The sequence below is a fragment of the Geotrypetes seraphini genome, chromosome 1 (assembly GCF_902459505.1).
Source record: "Geotrypetes seraphini chromosome 1, aGeoSer1.1, whole genome shotgun sequence".
Taxonomy (NCBI): domain Eukaryota; kingdom Metazoa; phylum Chordata; class Amphibia; order Gymnophiona; family Dermophiidae; genus Geotrypetes; species Geotrypetes seraphini.
This window is the reverse complement of record NC_047084.1, coordinates 236,971,724-236,991,111: the sequence shown is the minus strand read 5'-3', so window position 1 is coordinate 236,991,111 and position 19,388 is coordinate 236,971,724. Positions and strand designations below refer to the sequence as shown.

Sequence of the window (19,388 nt, the reverse complement as noted above, 5' to 3'; positions counted from 1 at the left end):
AAAATGTCGTCATGTATTAGGTATATTTAAGTGAACCTAGCAGAACGGAATTTTGAGGGCGTTAAGTCAGGAAAGTTGCATTTACACTCTCTGACTTGTTCCTCCATTGTACAAATGAATGCCTTGAAACAGGACTGTCTGTTAAATTTTAATAAACAATATTTTATCGGAAATATTTGTACAGTTATTATCATTTCAATGCACCTATAAGCAGGGTAGAACCAAAACTCTGCTCAATATGCACAATCTAGTGAAGCATTTTAAATTAAATATGAAGTTAATTTTTGAGATATGTTCATTTTTTCATTGTATGAGGTATACCATCAAATAATTCATATTTGTACTAGGTAAACTACATATCATATGAGTTCTTAGGTGAGTATGTCACTCATGATGTAAGGTATGTTCTGAACTAAAAACATTGTGAGACATACATCAGGAGAATTTTATGTAAATTTTCTACCATATAGACCTTATGGAGGAAAGAAGGTACCAGTCCTGAAAGATAACAAATATACTTTTGCCAGTAAGGGTATTCTGTTACAATGAAGTACTCTATCTTTTTCTTTTACAGAATTATTGCACAGCCAAAACATTGTATATATCTGATTCAGACAAAAGAAAGCACTTCATGTTATCAGTAAAAATGTTTTATGGCAACAGCGACGACATTGGTGTGTTCCTCAGTAAACGGATCAAAGTCATCTCTAAACCTTCAAAAAAGAAACAATCTTTGAAAAATGCAGATTGTGAGTGTTTTATTTTAAGCTTTGGTGAAAATGTAGTGCTTCCTGTTTTAAAATGGCAATCAACAGTTCCATTGAAACTTGTTAGACTGTCAAGAGCTACCAGCATTTTTGGGGGAAAGTAGCATTTTATTCAATGGTAAAAGAGGTTAATGTGTTTGAAAAAGCCATGTTGAAGAGTCAAAATAGCATTATTACATTTATTCAGAAATTTTTCTTTGTTTCTTGACTCTTGGCAACTTGCCTATGGGATCTGAAAATCCCTACACTGAAATATCTTAATGGGTGGTCCTTTTATAGGGTGTGTCAGCCTACAAAAAGGACAGTTTGTTCAATTTTAATTTAACATGGCATTTAGAATGCTTAATAAATAATAAATATAAATACTCCACTATCTATTTTGAGAGCACTATCTCAACGGAAGAAAAGCTTCAGGAATTACAGATCCGAGTTCATAAATCCATCGTTGTTCTTTTTGCTGAAGGCATAGCTGCCGATTGGCACCACTCATATCACGTTCTACGTGATCAAGCACATAACATTGGAGTTGAAAAAAATCATGATTATGGTCTAAACAATGCTGTACCATCGGGGCTTGTATATTTTTCCGATTTAGCGCACTTCTATGTACATTTAACCGAACCCTTAATTGTCTACTAGTCTGACCTACATAAACTTTAGGAACTTTATGAACTTGGATCTGTAATTCCTGTGGGTTTAAATATGTGTATTGACTGGTATTATTTCCACTAAAAACCTTGATTTATGAAGCATACCATTTTAGATTAATGTAATAAGCCGCGCTGATGAAGATGGCCTATCCATGATAGCTGTGGCTGAGCCAGCCAATCAATGAAGAGTGGCCAACGTTCTCCATGTGATTTACTAGAGTAATTTGATTGGTCAAGCTCTCTTTAAAACACAAATGAGAAACCGCCACAGGACGCTGGTGAGAACAAACAAGCGAGCAACTCAGTGAGTAATGCAGCTAGAGACTTTTAAGAAATATTGCTTTATATGAATTAGATACACACAGTATTTGTATACATTTATTTTCACAGAAGTGTATGGGAGAGTGGAAGTTGATATGCCCTGAAGAAATGGTTATCTCATCCTGCACTAAAATTGAATAGTGGTATTTGCACATTCTCCTCGGAAGTTTTTTGCCAGTGATGTGGGTGGAGGAGGTTTAAGCATTCATGCTCTGCCTGAATAAAAACCTGAGGCTTTTCTTCCGTTGAGATAGTGCTCTCAAACTAGATAGTGGAGTATTTATATTTATTATTTATTGACCTACTTTCACCATATTAGATTTAGAATGCTTAGCCAGGAAGCCAGTACAAGGTAGATTATTATCAATTAATTAACCAACTCCTTCTTTTACGAACGCATAGCGCGGGTTTTAGTGGCGGTAAGTGCTCCGAAGCTCATAGAATTTCTATGAGCATCAGAGTAGTTACTACTGCTGCCGACGCTAAAACCTGCGCTATGTGTTCGTAAAAGAGGGGGTAAATTAGTTACCCATAGAATAAAAACATAAAGTCAGAAGTATTGCATAGAAATTGGCAAAATAATGATCAATCATAAAATATAAATACAAACATTAAAAAGACCTTTCAGATTACTTAAACAATTGTGCTTTAAATTAGTTTTTGAAACTTCAATATCTGTACCACAATCTTGGATTTCCTTTCTTATTTGAAACAGAAAGGGGAATATTTGAAGTGTAATTCCTCATGGAAATCAATCTAAAATGCTTCACAGATAGATCTAATTGCCACTCATAGATCTAATTGAGATTTCAAGGTTTGCTAGGGGCAAATGTGTTATATGTATATCTTTTCTGGGTCCAATTTTTCTTTAAGTCTAAAATAAATTGTGTTTCTTAAAATATTGATTGTAAGACCTCTACACTGGCTTTGTTTTGAAATCTAGGTTTCTAGAGCAAAAGGCATATGAGTCTTGACCAGTAGGTTATTCTCCTTTACTTGTGAGTGTGTAGAAGGCATTATTGACCTTTTTCTCTCGGCTCTGTGTTCTATATCCCTGGGCTGTGCCCCATCTCCTCAGTTTTTCCTTCTACAAGTGAGTTGGAAGGTGTCTTTCTGATCTACTCTGATTTATATGTTTTTATTTTTAAGTTTTCATCCAAACTGTGAGGCTTGTGGTGCTCCAGAGTTTCCCAGCTTGACTGGGACAGCTCTGCTTGGGAGAAGACACAAACTCTGTGGTCTGTAGCCAGGAGGGTAACCCTTTTACAGGAAACCTGCCTGGCTAGCCTGCCATAAACATTTGGTGGCTCGGGGACCCTTTCCTCTGGGATCAAGACTCACCCCTGGTTTTTACCAGAGTTTGAGTGCAAGCTGTGTGACCCCATGTTGGTCCTCAGGACTTTAGTGGGTGCTGGCTGCATTTCTGCGCCCCCCCCCCAGAAGACATGTGAGCAGCTATGGGGGTCTGGGGTCTCAGGTTTGTTCAGGGTCTGACTGGCAGACCAAAGAATCTAGCATTTGGAGTGAAATCTCATGCTTCTCTGAGGCAGCTTTCTTTTCCATTGTCAGGCTGCAGTTTCAGCAGAAGCAAGCACAGCACCACTACAAATGTAAGTACAGTCTATTGTAGCCTTTGGGAGACATTGGGGTGATCTATAAATTTAGGTTTTAGAGGTTTCTGAGATTGGTATTTGGGTCCCCCACCTCCAAAGTCCCCTTTCTTGAATCTTCTGTGCTTTATTTAGCTCTCCCAGGTTGTTTTTGGTGGGTACTGCCACAGTGGCCAACTTAGAGGCTTTTAAAGTCAAAATGGAAAATCTGTCTGCTTCAAAACACTTTGATTTTGCTTAAAATCATTCCAGATGGACTCCTCATGCTATTCTAATGTGGAGTCATGCCAGATCGCGCTAGATGGCCGGCTGAAGAGCATCCATGTTCCAAGTGCCGCAAGGCACATGGGGGTGGGCAAGAGCACTGGGATTATCCCCCTCTGGTCCCTCTAGGGCATCCCAGTCGCAGGTTGCTCGGTTGGGGGGGGGGTCAAAAATACTCCCTAGAGCTCTCAAGTATCGACTCAGTGGATTTGGCAAAGCACAGGTGAGTAGATGCCTCTGGGCCCTTGAGGAGACAAGATGAGTCCCTGGAGCTTCCTATTCAGGAGTTTACTCTAGATTTTGTGAATTTAATGTTCGCAGACTATTTAAATTATAGGGGGCTGTAGGTGCTGTTGTGGGGTCACACCTGTGATTGTGCATTGGGGTTTGCCCTTAGTGTGCAATTCCCCTGCCTAAGAGTCATCCACAGGACACACAGACCCAGTCAGTGAGGGACTAGGAAGAATGGGGATCAAAGTCAATGCCCTTAATACCCTAGACCAGGGGTGTCCAATGTCGGTCCTCGAGGGCCGCAGTCCAGTCGGGTTTTCAAGATTTCCCCAATGAATATGCATTGAAAGCAGTGCATGCAAATAGATCTCATGCATATTCATTGGGGAAATCCTGAAAACCCGACTGGACTGCGGCCCTCGAGGACCGACATTGGACACCCCTGCCCTAGACTGAATCTTCAGTCTTGTAGGATGCAGGGTCTCGGATAGGGGACACCAGCCAGGAGTCTGTGGCAGCCCTAAATCAGGAGGAATGCTTCTGATGGTGTCCTGCTTCTTTAAGCCTGCAGTTTTGCTGGAGATGATTACAGAATCCTTGCAGGAGTTGAAGCTTGAGCCCCCACAGACCTCTGAGGCCCAGCTCTCAGTTATGAGCAGTTCTAAGGCTCAGACCACATATTTTTCTATGCATCCAGATATTACCAAGATGTTGATAGAGCATTGGGATATTCCTAAGGCCCCCTTGCAGGCTGCCAGGACTATGACAAAGTTGTATCCAATGGTTCCAGACTTTCAGCAACTGTTTGTCCCGCCTAAAGTGGATTCGTTGGTAGCACAAGTAATAAAATGTACTTCATTACCTAGTGAAAGCAGAGTAATTTTAACAGATGCACAATACTGCATAGTGGATTTAGTCCTCAAAAGGCAATTTGAGGCTCTGGCCTTGGGTCTAAAGGTGGCGGCTGAGGATACTTTTGTTGCACGCACCTGACATAACAAATTGCGCCAAGCCCCATTGCTGGAGGGTGATGCATACTCACGGTTTTTAATTTCAGGAGTGGATTATGTAGCAGATTCTCTTATCAAACTTTCAGGAAGTCAATCAAAACTTATCTCTTTGACAGATTTCTCTGACTCCACTTCTACCTTGATGCATTCCTAAAACACTCCCAGATAAACTCGTTTAATCTTAACATGCTAATGTAATTCTGAATGTTTTTTGTGTTAACGCAGTCTGTATACAGTCTCTTCCTCTGTAAACTGCTCTGAAATATTTGTGGTATTGCGGTATATAAAAAATAAAGTTGTTGTTATTATTATTGTATGATGGTTTCAGAGTTATGAGCAAGGTTTCTGCTTTTTTGATCTCCGCCCATACAGTGGGCGGGACATTCAGAATCTAAGGCCACTATGAACAGGCTTCCATTCAAGGGCTAAATGCTTTTTGGAAAAGGACTGGACGATCTTATGACCAGTAACATAACATAAACATAGTAACATAGTAGATGACGGCAGATAAAGACCCAAATGGTCCATCTAGTCTGCCCAACCTGATTCAATTTAAATTTTTTCTTCTTAGCTATTTCTGGGCAAGAATCCAAAGCTCTACCCGGTACTGTGCTTGGGTTCCCAATACCGAAATCTCCATCAAAATCTACTCCAGCCCATCTACACCCTCCCAGCCATTGTAGCCCTCTCTAGCCCCACAGCCATATACAGATCATCGCCTCGCCTGAATTCCTTGCCAGACAGCAGACTACAGGCTCCTGGGGTATCAGATCTAGTTCCTTTTGAAGTTCTTGATGCTTCAGGGTCCTCTGCCCATAGACCATTTCAAGGATCTCAGCAGAAGTTTAGAAACTCCATGAGAACTCTAGTGCTTGCTCTGCACCAGCCTCCAAGAAGTCCCGATGATACCAGGTCGGTAGCCAAACCCCCTCAAATTGGAGGGAGGTTGTTGGGTTTTTGAAAGGCTTGGGCATGGAATTGCACTTACCACTGGATATTAGACATCATTTGAGAGAGTTACAAGCTTGAATTCTTTTATCCTCTACTGGACTTATTTGTGGACTCTCTTTTCAGTCAGTCAGAGAAAGCGGTCAGAGTCCGAGCAACGGTGAAACAGCTTCTAGATATTCAGGTCATAGAACCTGTACCTGCTGAAGAATCGGGCTTGGGCAGAAACTCCATATATTTCATTGTGCTCAAGAAAGTCTCGGACGACTGGAGACCAGTCTTGGATCTGAAGTCGATCAATGCAGCACTGAAGGTGCCCTTTGTGTTTGATCATAGCTTTGGTGGCGCCAGAGGAATTTCTGGCCTTTCTAGATCTGACAGAAGCTTACTTATATATTCCCATATTTCTGGATCACAGGAAGTTCCTGAGTTCCATGTATTGGAAAGACATTTTCTGTTCACAGTGCTCCCATTCAGTTTGGCAACGGTTCCTCACACCTTTACCAAGGTGATGGTCATTGTCACAGTGCACCTGCACAAGGCATGGATCCAGGTGCATTTGTACTTGGACGACTGACTAATCAGAACTCCATCCAATTTCAAGGGAGAGACATCAGTAGTGCAAGTTGTCCAGTTGCTGCAGGATCTTGGTTGAATCATCAACTTTTGGAAGAGTCACTATGAGCCCACGTAATCCCTAGAATACTTGGGAATTTGCTTCAGCACAGCAGAAGGCCATGTTTTTCTGCCAGAGACACACAAACTGAAATTTTGGTACCAGATTTCGGAGATCCTGGAGATGACAGCCCCCATGGCTTGGCACTATCTGCATGTGCTGGGGTTGATGGTGTCGACCATAGGGGAGGTTCTGTGGGCAAAAGCTCATCTGTGTCCTCTTCAGGATACACTATTATCCCACAGGTCTCCACAGGCAGATTCTCTGCAGAAGCTATTAATCTAGACAGTGGAGGCCCATCACAGTTTTCGTTGGTGGCTCTGTCCAGAATCACTGGAAAAGGGCTTGCCACGCCATATCTCCTCTTGGGTGATCCTGATGACAGATGTTAGCCTTTACATAGTAACATAGTAGATGACGGCAGATAAAGACCCGAATGGTCCATCCAGTATGCCCAACCTGATTCAATTTAAAAATTTTTTATTTTATTTTATTTTTTTTTATTTTTCTTCTTAGCTATTTCTGGGCAAGAATCCAAAGCTTTACCCGGTACTGTGCTTGGGTTCCAACTGCCAAAATCTCTGTTAAGACTTACTCCAGCCCATCTACACCCTCCCAGCCATTGAAGCCCTCCCCTGCCCATTCTCCACCAAACGGCCATACACAGACACAGACCGTGCAAGTCTGCCCAGTAACTGGCCTAGTTCAATATTTACAGATGTTGAGGACACTGCAAGGGTCACCTAATTCAGGGCTGTTGGTCACCCTCGCAGAGGAAGTGGTCTATCAACCACTTGGAGCTGAAAGCCTTTCGTTTGGTCTCAAGAAGGAGGAATACGAAAGAAGCATTATGGCTTTATCTTTCTTTGCAACAACTGTTCCCAATATGGCCTTCCACGTAAATCAAGAAGTCCGATTACCCACCTTTCATGCCACGGGTCCGAAGAAAAAAGACAACATTTTGGCATAGCTAGATGTTAGGAGAGTTATTTTTCTGTTGCATAGAGATAACAAATTATTTTTGCCTCTTGGATCATCTTTTTCTACTAACAAGCACTAGCCACCTGGGTCAGACAGCCTCTTCTGTTTCCAGGTGGATTTGTGCAGCTTTTGGGTGTGGTAAACAACCACCAATTGCATTGAGAGCAAACTGTATGAGGGATGTAGCTTCTTCATGGGCAGAGACCAGGGCACTGTTGCCCGAAGAAATTTGTAGGGCAGTCAAATGGTCCACCCTTCATACTTTCATGGAATTTTACAGAGTGGACGTAGCAGCATGAAAAGATGCCGCTTTTGAGTCTGTAGTGCCCCAGCAGGCTCATCTGTCCCGCCCTAAACTCAGGACTGCTTTGATACATCCCACTGGTCAAGACATGCCTTTTGTACTAGAAGGGAAGATTATGTTCTTACCTTGATAATCTTCTATTAGAAAGGCATATGAGTCTTGATGCCTGCCCTGTCAGATTTCATTTAGCCTGCTTGCTGTCTTAGACATGTATGTATTTCCAGATCTGAGAGTACTGATTGATCTCCCTGTTTCAGTGAGAAAAACAAGACACTTGAGAGCTATATAAGTGTTATTGCTGCTTGCACTCAGGTAGGTGGCTTGTTCATTTCCACCTTGTTTCCAGTTATATTTATATTGACATTGATTTGTTGCCTTTGACTTGTTGCAGAGCAGAACAGAAATGTCTTAGTCGGGGGGCATCCCGTATCCCACCTCCTTATTTCTCCTTTTATAGGACTTGTCAACTGCTTTGATATGAACTAAGGAGATGGAGCACAGCCCAGAGATACTGGAGGTGGATCTGAGAGAAGGTAGATGATATCTTCTACAAACTTGCAAGTAAAGGAGACTAACTCACTGGTCAAGACTTATATGCCTTTCTACTAGAAAGAAGATTATTGAGGTAAAAACCTAATTTTCCCTTTAATTGCCCTCTTTGTACTGTTAGTACTCCAAAGTCGAAAATGACATGGGGACAAATGTGTCCCCTTCCCCGCAAGATCTAGCTCCGTCCCTGTCCCATCCCCACAAGTTCTCTCCCTGTCCCATCCCTTAAAGCTCTGTCCTCATCTGCACAAGCCTGAAACACTTATGATTTTAAAGTGCTTGAAGCTTGTGCAGATGAGGACAGGGATGGGGCTTGCAGGGATGGGGCAGTGACAGGGACAGAACTTGTGAGATGGAACGGAGATGGAGATAGATTCCGCAAGGACGGGGACAATTTTGCTCCCATGTCATGCTCTATAAAGCCTTCGTCCTACATGCTTTTTGACATTTCTGACTACAACTCTTCTTTGGTTTATCTGATGCTTATATCTGTTTTGTCATTTATCACAGAATAAGGCATATTTTTACATTTTTCATCTTCTGCAGTCTGTAGCACAATCTTCATCCTCAACATCTTCCATTTCCTCTCCTTTCTTTTGGTTTACGAGCAGTAGTTTATATAATACTATCTTCTTTATACAGGAGAGCTATTTAGTTTGCCTCTTCCCTAGACTCTGATTATCCCTTTCAGGTTCTTTACCTTCTCTGGTCTTGTTCATACTTTGTCTTTGTGACTTCTGTTGGCTCCACACTTCAGTCCTCCTGCTAACTAGTGCACAGCTGTTTGTACTACCATATCAAGCACATCCGGTGTTTATCCCTTGGTTATCCATATTACCAGCTTACAGAGTTGCATATATTGTAAATGCTTTTCATGTTAACAAGGCGAATTGAGTCAGGCACACAGGTGGGTGACATTGCACAGTCCCAAGATGGGATAGCTTTATCATAGCTCAGAACTAAGTGTTAAGTTCTGAGTATTCAAGGCTCTTTTATTTCCATTCTGTCAAACAGAAGCAAAAACAGCTCTCTTGTTCGTGAGGCTTTTTCTCTTTGTCTTGTAATGGCATTTTTCTTACAAAACATATTGCTTTCCTTTTATTTTCCCTACGTGTGGAGAGATATCTGACAAAAGTCAAGGTTCTAATTCTGCCCTCAGTGAGTAGAAAATTCCAAAATTGTGGCGCACAGTCCAGATGTCTCTTTTGTCTTGGTATAGAGTATAGACTGTAATCAGGCTGAATGTTTCTATTAAAGAAAACTATGGTCAAAACCTTTATTTATTTGCTGCTGATATCCAGCTTTGGTTGGAGGTTAGGAATGATCAGGTTACAATTAGAGAGTGCACAGTGACAGTTTCCCACTGTAAGCTGTAGCAAACCCACAGGAACGGGGAAAACTTTGTCCATTTGCCATGGGTTTGGGAACAAGGCTTTCCACTGCCCTGCGGAAGTGGTAAAGGGCCTTATTCTCACAGTAAATGATTACTCCCATGAGTCTCCCCTCCTCCCCACCTCTTCTCCCCTCTCGGTCAGCAGCCTCTCTCACAATCAAAGGTCGAGCAGCTCCCCCCTCCCAATTGTGGGTCCGGCAGTTCCCCCTCCCAATTGCAGGTCCCTCTCCAGATCACAGATCCAATAGTCTCCCTCCCTTCCGATCGTGGGTCCAACAGTCCCCTTTCCTCCTTCCCTCCCAATTGCGTGTCAAATGGCTAAAAAACCCCAAAAACACCTGTGACTACCAGGTTTGCCCTTTTGCGCTTCCTGCCCTGGGCCTACCAGCCTCTGAGAAGCTTCATCAATGTAGAAGCAACATTGCAGGCCTGTTCTAGAACCTTTCTCCAGCTGAGTCCCTCCTTCTAATGTAACTTCCAGTTTTGCTAGGAGGGAGGGGGTTGCCGAACCCATGATCTGGGGGGCTGCTTCTGTACCCGCAAAGGGGGGGGAGGGGATTGCTTGGGATGCTGGACTGGCTGGAGCTAAAGGGAAGGGAAACAGGTTCTGGATTTGGTCTAGGGATAGCATTGAAGGAAGAGAAGTCCTGGGCTCATGTCATGTGGGGGTGCTGGAGGGGAAGAGAGAGGTGCAAGACCCACACCTGGGCACTGAAGGGAGGGGATAGAGGTGTTGTACCCATGAGAAGGGGGTAGGGAGAGAGGTGTAGGACCTGCAGGGAGGAGGAGAGAGAAGGGCAAGAGAAAAGCTGAATGAAGGGGATGAAGGAAGAGTGAGTGAAATATTGGACATAACAGAGGGAGGAAGGAGAGAATGTGAGAGACACATTGGTGTAAGGGAATAAGAGAGGGGATGAGCTGGATACATACAAAAAGATAGGGAGAAGGTGAGCATGGATGGGAACATAGGAACAGGGGCAAAAAGGGAATGCTCCATGGGGACGATATATGGACACAGGGGTAATGCCAGACATGGGAGGACATATGGACACAGAAGATGGCTAGACATGGGGAAGAATAAGAATGCAGAAGGAAGATGCTAGACTTGGAGGGCATAAGGATATAGAGGAGTATACAAGGGGAGGGCAGTATATAATGGTGAGATGATGAAGGCAGGGAGATGGGCACGGTGGAAATAACTAGTAAGGGAAATATAGGAGACATAGAGAAGGTAGATGCTCAACATGGGGAACAATACATACACAGAGATAAAAGAAATGTCAAATGGTCAGGAGACCCTGGCAAGTGAGTTAAGAGAAGACAGAAGAAAACAGAGACCTGTGCCTGAGATATGATTTGAAGAATAAAATGACGAGACAACAAAAGGTAGAAAAAATAATTGTATTTTCTATTTTGCGATTAGAATATCTGATTTGAAATATGTATCCTGCTAGAGCTGGAGTTAGACATAAGTGGGGGCTGCAAAGCTCAGGCCATGCTTCCTTAGCTTCCAGCTGGCTTAGGGCTCTCTGACCAGGGGGCAGTTGCGCTCCCCTAACACTATTCCTGCAATGTGCGACTGAAGTATTCTGTTAGCTTGATTTTTCTATATAGTATTCTGTAGTAATTTGGCTTGTTCAGTTTTCTTAATAGTGGAGAGGATATTTGTGAAGGGGAGGGGAGAATAGTTTTGTTGATCCTTTCTCTGCATTATTTGTGTTTATAAAATGACAAGCGTACAAAATATTGTTTCTTTTTATACCTTAATAAAATAAGTTCAGTATAAAATCATAACTTCGAGGCTTGTGCGGATGGGATCAGATGGTTTGCGGGGACCAAGCTCACAGAGATGGGGTAGGGACTGAGCTCGTGGGAACGGGGACAAATTTTTTCCTCGCATCATTTTCTAGTTACAATTTTGAAGTTGATGGAACAAATATGTGCAGGAATTTTCTCAATGGTTTAGAAAACATTTGTTGAAACTAAATCTTTTAAAACACCACCACTCATTTTGGCATTCATTTTAGAAGGGTTATTCACATTTGAGACATGCATAAGTTTATCTTGCATAAATGTGTATGTTCCCATTTTACAAAGTTGACATATGCACATCAAAAATTCAAGAGCATGCAAGTGGCAAGGGAGAGTGCATGTTTTGGGCAGGTCTAAGACATTCCTAGAAGATACAACATGTTTATTCCCCCATTTTATAAGATAAAAAAACAGTGATGACCTAACAGATCGATATCAGAATTTACACCTGCTACCAAGCACATTTAGGTTTTGACAAACTGCTCTGATTGTGTTCAGTACTGCACTGGAGAGGTTAGGGGAAGCTGCCCTTTTAACCCCAATGGTGGTCCTAGTGTTTTTTCAGGATGGTCTAGCAAAGGACCAGCAGTCGGTTCCAAGATGCTGGTGGTAGACCTCTCGTGCTTTAGGCCTAAAGTGGAACAGGTTTCTCTGACTTCCCATCCTGATGAAGCCAAATTTTTGAGGGCAGGTATGCGGCTGCGACCACCAGTGCAGCAGCCTTTTCCAACTTGGAATTGCAACATTGTCTTGCATTCTCTAACTAAGGCTCTGTATGAGTCTTTGCAAGAGGTGTCGCTGAGACAGTATCAAGACAGTATTTCAAATGGCTATCACCTCAACGAGGAGAGTTTTGGAGCTTCAGATAGGACTATCAGGCAGAGAACCCTTAGTTCACGGAGGCTAGGGTCTCTCTGCACACAGTTCCCTCTTTTTTGCCGAAGGTGGTCTTGGCTTTCCATATGAATCAGGAAGTTCAGTTACCTGCATTCTATCCCACTGATTTGAAGAAAAAGGACAATGTTTTGATATTGTTGGATGTTCGAAGAGCTCTTCTCCGTTACCTCAAGATGACAAATGATTTTTGCCTATCAGATTATTTCTTTGTGTTATCGAATTCTAGTCGTCTGGGGAATCCGGCTTCTAAGGTTTCCATTGCCAGATGGGATTCATAAGGAGATTTCTTCAGCATATATCAAATGTGGTAATCAACCACCAGTTACATTGAGGGCAGACTCTACCAGGGGTGTGTCGACTTCATGGGTGGAGTCTTGAGCGATGCTGTCTGATTAGATTTGTAGGTCAGCCACTTGGTCTACCCTTCATTCATTCACAAAGTTCTACACTGTGGACGTGGTGGCATGTACAGGGGACCTCTGTGTTAGCAGGCTCCTCAGCCACGCCCTAGACTAGAGGGACTGCTTTGGTACATTCCACTGTTTCAAGACTTGTATGCCTTTTGCACTAGATGGGAAGATTAAGTTCTTACCTCGAAAATCTTCTTTCTAGTAGAAAGGCATGAGTCTTGACAGCACTCCCTACCATATGTTATTTTCGCCTGCTTACTGTCTCGGACATGTGCGTACTTTTCTTTTGCTTGACACCTTCTGTCAAAAGGGTCTGGAGAGTGATAAATGCCCAGAAGTTTTCCACAGGTGAACCTCCTTGAAGGGGAGGCATCATGTGGTTGACTCTCTTCTGAATTAAAAAAGATGACAACACATGAGAGGTTGTGACGTGGATTGTCCACAGTTGGAAACAGGATATTGGGCTTGATGGACCTTTGGTCTGTCCCAGTAATGGCAACTCTTATGTTATGGGAGTTACATAATTGTTTGTGTCAGATGCACTTAGGTAGCTAGTGTGCTGAGTTCCACCTTGATTTTTCTTTCCATTCTTATTTAACATGATTGACAATTGTTTGTTTAATATCATATCAGACGGGCCTGCACGGAAGGATTTGTAATACTACCAGCTAAAATACAGAGACCTGTGACAGGAGAGACTCATGATGTACAGATGTATAAGACCCTCACCCTTGTGTGATACTTGGCTCCCATATCCCCTGTCTACAAGAGAGATTCCTGCTTGGCAAAGCAATGGACATTGACTTAGGCATTATCTACAACAAGGGCATCCGTGATCTGAAGCTGCAGAAACCCTCTAGCAAGCCTGCCTCATTGACATTTATCAACCACAGGTGGGGTAATCTCTCCTTGCAAATCACATGATCTTCAAGAACAGCACAGAAATAGCTGTTTGCATCTTGACCCATGGAAACATAGAGACCTTTGGACATGTAGGCCCTGCACATATGCAAATACCACTAACTGCTCTTTTAAAGAATGCGGAACCAGGACAGGGTGTGGGCCATTCTGGAAGGGAGTAGATCATGCACAAATGACCTCTGGAAAGCCCCAAAAAGAAAGGTGTGAGGTTTTAGGCCACAACCCAAGTCTGATAATAAATATACATAAATGCTAATTTGCTCTAATGATGTACATCAATGTTAATTACTCAGACGTCAATAAAGATATGGCCAATTAAGAAAAACAAATTAGATCTACGGCCAATAGATTAGCAATTGATCAATTATGTTAATACTAGCAACCTATCAGAACATTTCTAATAGATTGTAACACAAGGCTAAGAATATATCAACTGCTGTAAGATAAGGAAGTTAGAACAGAAAGGGTTATTTTCTCTGCATTCTACAGGTGTAGGATTTTATCTGTTCTGTTTCATACGTGAATGCTGTCAATTTATTACTCTGCTCTTTCTTGTGCTGCCAATTACTTTATAATAAATTTATACTTTTAATAAACAGCATTCCATGTGCGGGCCGGAGTTATTAGTTGGAAGGGCTCTGCAGCCTGCCCTTTCCAGTTGATTCTACACTGTGTGCAGAATTTATTAAATCACGTGTTGTGGTATTTGAACTTGTTTGGCAGTATTTGATTTTATCTGGTTTGCTGGACTGGTGTTTGAGGTTTATTGATGATTGTTTGGTGGTATTTGATTATTGGTGTCAGTATGATGAATTCTTATTTTTATTTTTAGAAACTGCATGTGTGGTTTTGGCATCTCCAGTCCTTGTATTGCACATCATCCAGAGGTCTTCAGTTCCTGTTGATCTTTAATACTTTGGGACAGTGACAGTTTTGGACCAGATTCAGCCATTGTTTATACTAACTTAGCAGATTTGGCCTTCTTATATCCAGCCACCCGAGTATAATTAAGATGAGTGTTCCAAACAAGAGCAAAACCTACCACTTTCATGATGAATGGGAAATGGACTACTACTTCATCATGGTGAAAGACAAGTGTTGTTGTCTAATTTGTAACACCCCAGTATCCTTGCCCAAAAAGGGTAATCTGGAACGCCATTATAAGGCTCTGCATAGCAATAAGTTTGATGCTGATTTTCCACCCAAAAGTGAAATTCGTAAACTGAAGCTCAACGAACTTAAATTGAAATTGGCTACTCAGCAGTTGATGGCGAAGCCAAGGTCACATTCGGTCAATGCAACCATAGCATCTGATTGCAAAGAAATGTAAACCTTTCACTGAAGGGAAATTTTTAAAAGATTGCTATCTTGAAGCAGCTGACAATCTTTTTGAAGGATTTAAAAATAAGAAAGAGATCATAGCTGCTTTTTAAGATGTACAATTGTCAAGAAACACCGTCGTGCGGCGAATAGAAAAGATGTGTCGTGTTGCTTTCTCACTCCAACTGGATGAATCTACAGACATAAGAGACATAGCCCAGTTACTAGTCTTTATCTGGATGGTTTCTGAAGACTTCAGTGTTAAAGAAGAACTGCTTGGAATGATTTCTTTAAAAGAGAGAACTACCGGTCAGAAAATATTCAGATCTTTCCATTTTTTTGTGACAAAGTGTAATCTTCCATTGCATAGACTTGTTTCCATCGCTACTGATGGAGCAAGAACAATGACAGGTGAGGTTAAGGGGGGTTTCATAGCCCTCTGTAGACAGCATGACAACTTCCCTGATTTCCTTTCTTACCACCGCATCATTCATCAGCAAGTTTTGACAAGCAAGAGACTCAGTACAAAGACTGTCATTGACATCACTTTCAAAATTGTAAATTTAGTTTGCGGAAGATCACTTCAAAGACGGCTTTTCAATCTTACTCTTGATGAAGGGGCAGCGGAAATCATTTTGCACACAGATGTAAGGTGGCTAAGTAGGCACAAATTTCTGCAAAGATTTTGTGATTTGCTGAATGAAATAAGAAGTTTTTTGAAGGAGCGGGGAGATGACCAAGCAGAGTTAGAAGATGAGGAATGGTTATGTGATCTGGCATTTCTCGCTGACTTTACAGGCGAACTAAATGATATGAACCTTGAACTACAAGGTAAAAACAAATGCATAGGCGAGATGATGAGTACAGTTTCATCCTACAAGAGCAAATTGAGGTAATGATTACTGACCTTGCAAACAACACTTTTGATCATTTTCCTAATATGCAGGACCATCTGGGACAATATCCAAATTTTGTTTTTCAGAACGAGAAGTATGTGACAGAAAGCTGTTCTGTTATCCAGGAATTCAAAAATAGATTCTGTGACTTCCAAAAAATTGGAACAGTTGTGGAGTACTTGTCATACCCTTTCAAAGTAGATGTGGACATTAAAGAAACTGCAGCTGCTATCAGTAAAAATTACTCATTGAACAAGCCATCTCTTGAAAACAAAATATTAACTCTTAAAACTGACATTTTTCTCAAGACCCATGCTGAACAAGAATCGTTTTGGAAGCTAGTGCCTAGAGACAAATTTCCTAACTTGAGAAGATGCAGTGAAGCTGTACACGCCTGTTTTGGTTTAACTTATTTGTGTGACTCTGCGTTTTCCCATCTGAAAATGACAGAGTACACAACATTCCAACATGACAGATGAACATCTCCAGGATTCCCTGAGACTGGCCCTCACGCAATATTCACCCAACTTCAAAAAGCTGGTGGATGAAATGTAAGCTCAGACGTCTCACGCAAGGGCGAAATATTAAAGATTGTGCAAGATCAGTCTGGATCAATACTCAACCTAAATTTAACACAAATTACTCAATAAAAGTTAAAGAAAGTTATTAAGACAGTTAAAGAAAGTTATCTATAATAATAAAATGCTAAGCACGCATATGCACTCCTACCTGCGTGATCTATGATCCGTAGGTCCCTGGCCGGCAGGAGTGCACATGCGCACTTCGACAACCCCTCACTCACTGTAAGACAGCACTCACTGTAAGGCAGTTCATCGTTGTCGACCCGTCTTCGGCGCACCCAAACCCCCAATGACCCTCCCATCAAACCCTCCCACCGCGAGATGACCACAAACCTCCCAACTCCAGCAGCGTCCGCAGTACTCTAAACACGCTGCTTCGCGGCCTTCTACTGCCCTGATTTCCTCTGCCGCATCCCTGATGACATCGAGACAGAGACGCGGCAGAGGAAATCGTGGGCAGTAGAAGGCCGTGAAGCAGCATGTTTAGAGTGCTGCGGTCGCAGCTAGAGGTTTGTAGGTCATGTCGGATGGGAGGACCAGTGGGGTCTGCTGCATGTCTGCGGTAGTGGGGGGGGGTGGAGATGGAAACATGCTGCTCAAAGGTTCTACTGCACAGGGGGATGGGAGGGAGGTATAGAAAAATGCCGGGTTCTACTGTAAGGGGGGATGGAGGTAGAAATGGAAAGATGCTGCACAGGGAGATGGGAGGGAGGGAGGCAGGCAGGCTGGCTTTGGGGGGTGGAGGTGGGACAAAGTCTGGAAAGCAGTGAGGGAGACATAGGAAGGAGGCACTGGGGGCACTAAGGACACAGGACAGAGGCACTGGGGGCACTAAGGACACAGGACAGAGACACTGGGGGCACTAAGGACATGGGAAGGAGGCACAGTGGGCACTAAGGACATGGGAAGGAGGCACTAGGGGCACAAAGGACATGGAAAGAAGGCACTGGTGGCACTAAGGACAGAGGCACTGGGGGTACTAAGGACATGAGAAGGAGACACTGGGGGCACTAAGGACGTAGGAAGGGGTACTAAGGACATGGGAAGGAGGCACTGGGGGCACTAAGGACATAGGCACTGAGGGCACTAAGGACATAGGAAGGAGGCATTGAGGGCACTAATGACAAAGGAGGCACTAAGGACATAGGATGGGACACTAAGGACATAGGAAAGCGGCACTGGAGGCACTAAGGACATAGGAAGGAGGCACTGAGGGCACTATGGACATAGAAAGGGGGCCACGGAGAGGCAGGCAGGCATGGCGCAACAGAGAAATACAGACAGACAGGGGGCGACACAGATAGAAAGAATGGCAGACAGACAGCGTCCAAGGAGAGAGAGACAAAGAAAAAACCCCCAGACAGACAGACATCTACTCTAGCACTCATTAATGTAACACTAGAAACATAGAACATGACGGCAGAAAAGGGCCATGGCCCATCTAGTCTGCCCACACTAATGGCCCACCCCCTAACTACCTCCATGAAGAGATCCCACATGCCAATCCCATCTTTTCTTAAAATCTGGCACGCTGCTCAATTACCTGTTGTGGAAGATTATTCCAGCGATCAACCACCCTTTCGGTGAAGAAATATTTTCTAGTGTCGCCATGAAATTTCCCACCCCTGATTTTCAACGGATGCCCTCTAGTTACTCAATAAAACTTTAAGAAAAAATGTATTTTCCATTTCTCCTCACTGTTCTTACTGGATCTTCGTCTCTCTGTTTGGTTTTTGTTTAATTTGCTTGAATACCGATCACATCCAAGTAAATAACAGAAGGTTCATTAAAAATGGAGAGTGGGGGGTAATCCTCCAACTTTATTGGGTTAAAATTTAATTTGGAACTATTTTGAAACTTAATTTTCATGATGGTAGATCACCAGCACTTTTGGCCAGGAAAAATAGATCATGACCTGTTCGAAGTTGGATATGCCTGCCCTAGGCTGTGAAAGGATAAATCCAGATATATTACAAAGGATTAGAGAAGGATCAGAATCCTCAAGCATCAAGGGAGAGAGATGTTACTTTCTCATACATCAGTCCTTAAGCACCTCAATTCCAGTCATACTTTTTCATTTCACAGCAATATTTTATTTTGTTATTCCTTTGCTTTTGATACATTATCAGTGGGAGACATTCAGTATAACTACTTTTCTTGAAACAGATTTTATATTACTTGTTTCATTCTTTTTTCTTTGGATCATCAGATGGCTGACAGGGGCTTGAAAGAGAGTCAGGAGTCAACAATAACTCCTAGAATCTTGATACTATCCCTATAGGGCAGAGGCAGACCATCAATAGAAGGTGGAGGAGTAGAGGAAGGAAGAAGAGAATAGACTCAAACTTGGTTATCCTTCAGCCAAAGGGAAACAGCGAAAATGAAGGAGTTGAAATGAGCTATCGATGATGAATCAGCAACAGGACAGAAGATGGATGTCATCTGCGTGACAGACGGGGAATACAAGTGAATGATAGCAGGGACAGAAAAATATTAGAGAGAGCACCAGATCAAAGAGGGAGACAGGTAGTGGAGATGGAAGTGAGTTGGTAGAAATGCTGGGCGAAACAGCTAGTGAACCAAGAGAGGATGGTGTCTGAAATGCCAAATGACTGAAGGTGACACAGGAGAAGTGAGTAATCAACAAGGTAAAAGCTGAGGAGAGCTAAAGTGAATTTATTACAGTGGAATGGTTTTGATCAAGAGAAGCACAAATGGAATCGTAGAGGGTTGGCAACAAAGTTTTGGTGCTATGGAGGAGCAGAAGCCTGCCTGGTATTGGTGAAAAACATTGATATTTTCAATGTGCTAGACCAGCTGTGATAGGATGAGGATCTTAGAGAAAAA

At 42.7% G+C, this 19,388-nt stretch overlaps 1 protein-coding gene across 4 annotated transcripts in view; it reads left to right on the top strand.

Annotated features, from left to right (window-relative positions):
- Positions 1-19,388, top strand: part of RBPJ (recombination signal binding protein for immunoglobulin kappa J region) — a 236,367-nt gene that overhangs the window by 130,626 nt on the left and 86,353 nt on the right. For all 4 annotated transcript variants that reach the window (XM_033948044.1, XM_033948054.1, XM_033948063.1 and 1 more), the window contains one exon: positions 575-749. In XM_033948044.1, coding sequence (XP_033803935.1) covers positions 575-749 — 175 coding nt within the window. The remainder of the gene's footprint in view (positions 1-574; positions 750-19,388) is intronic.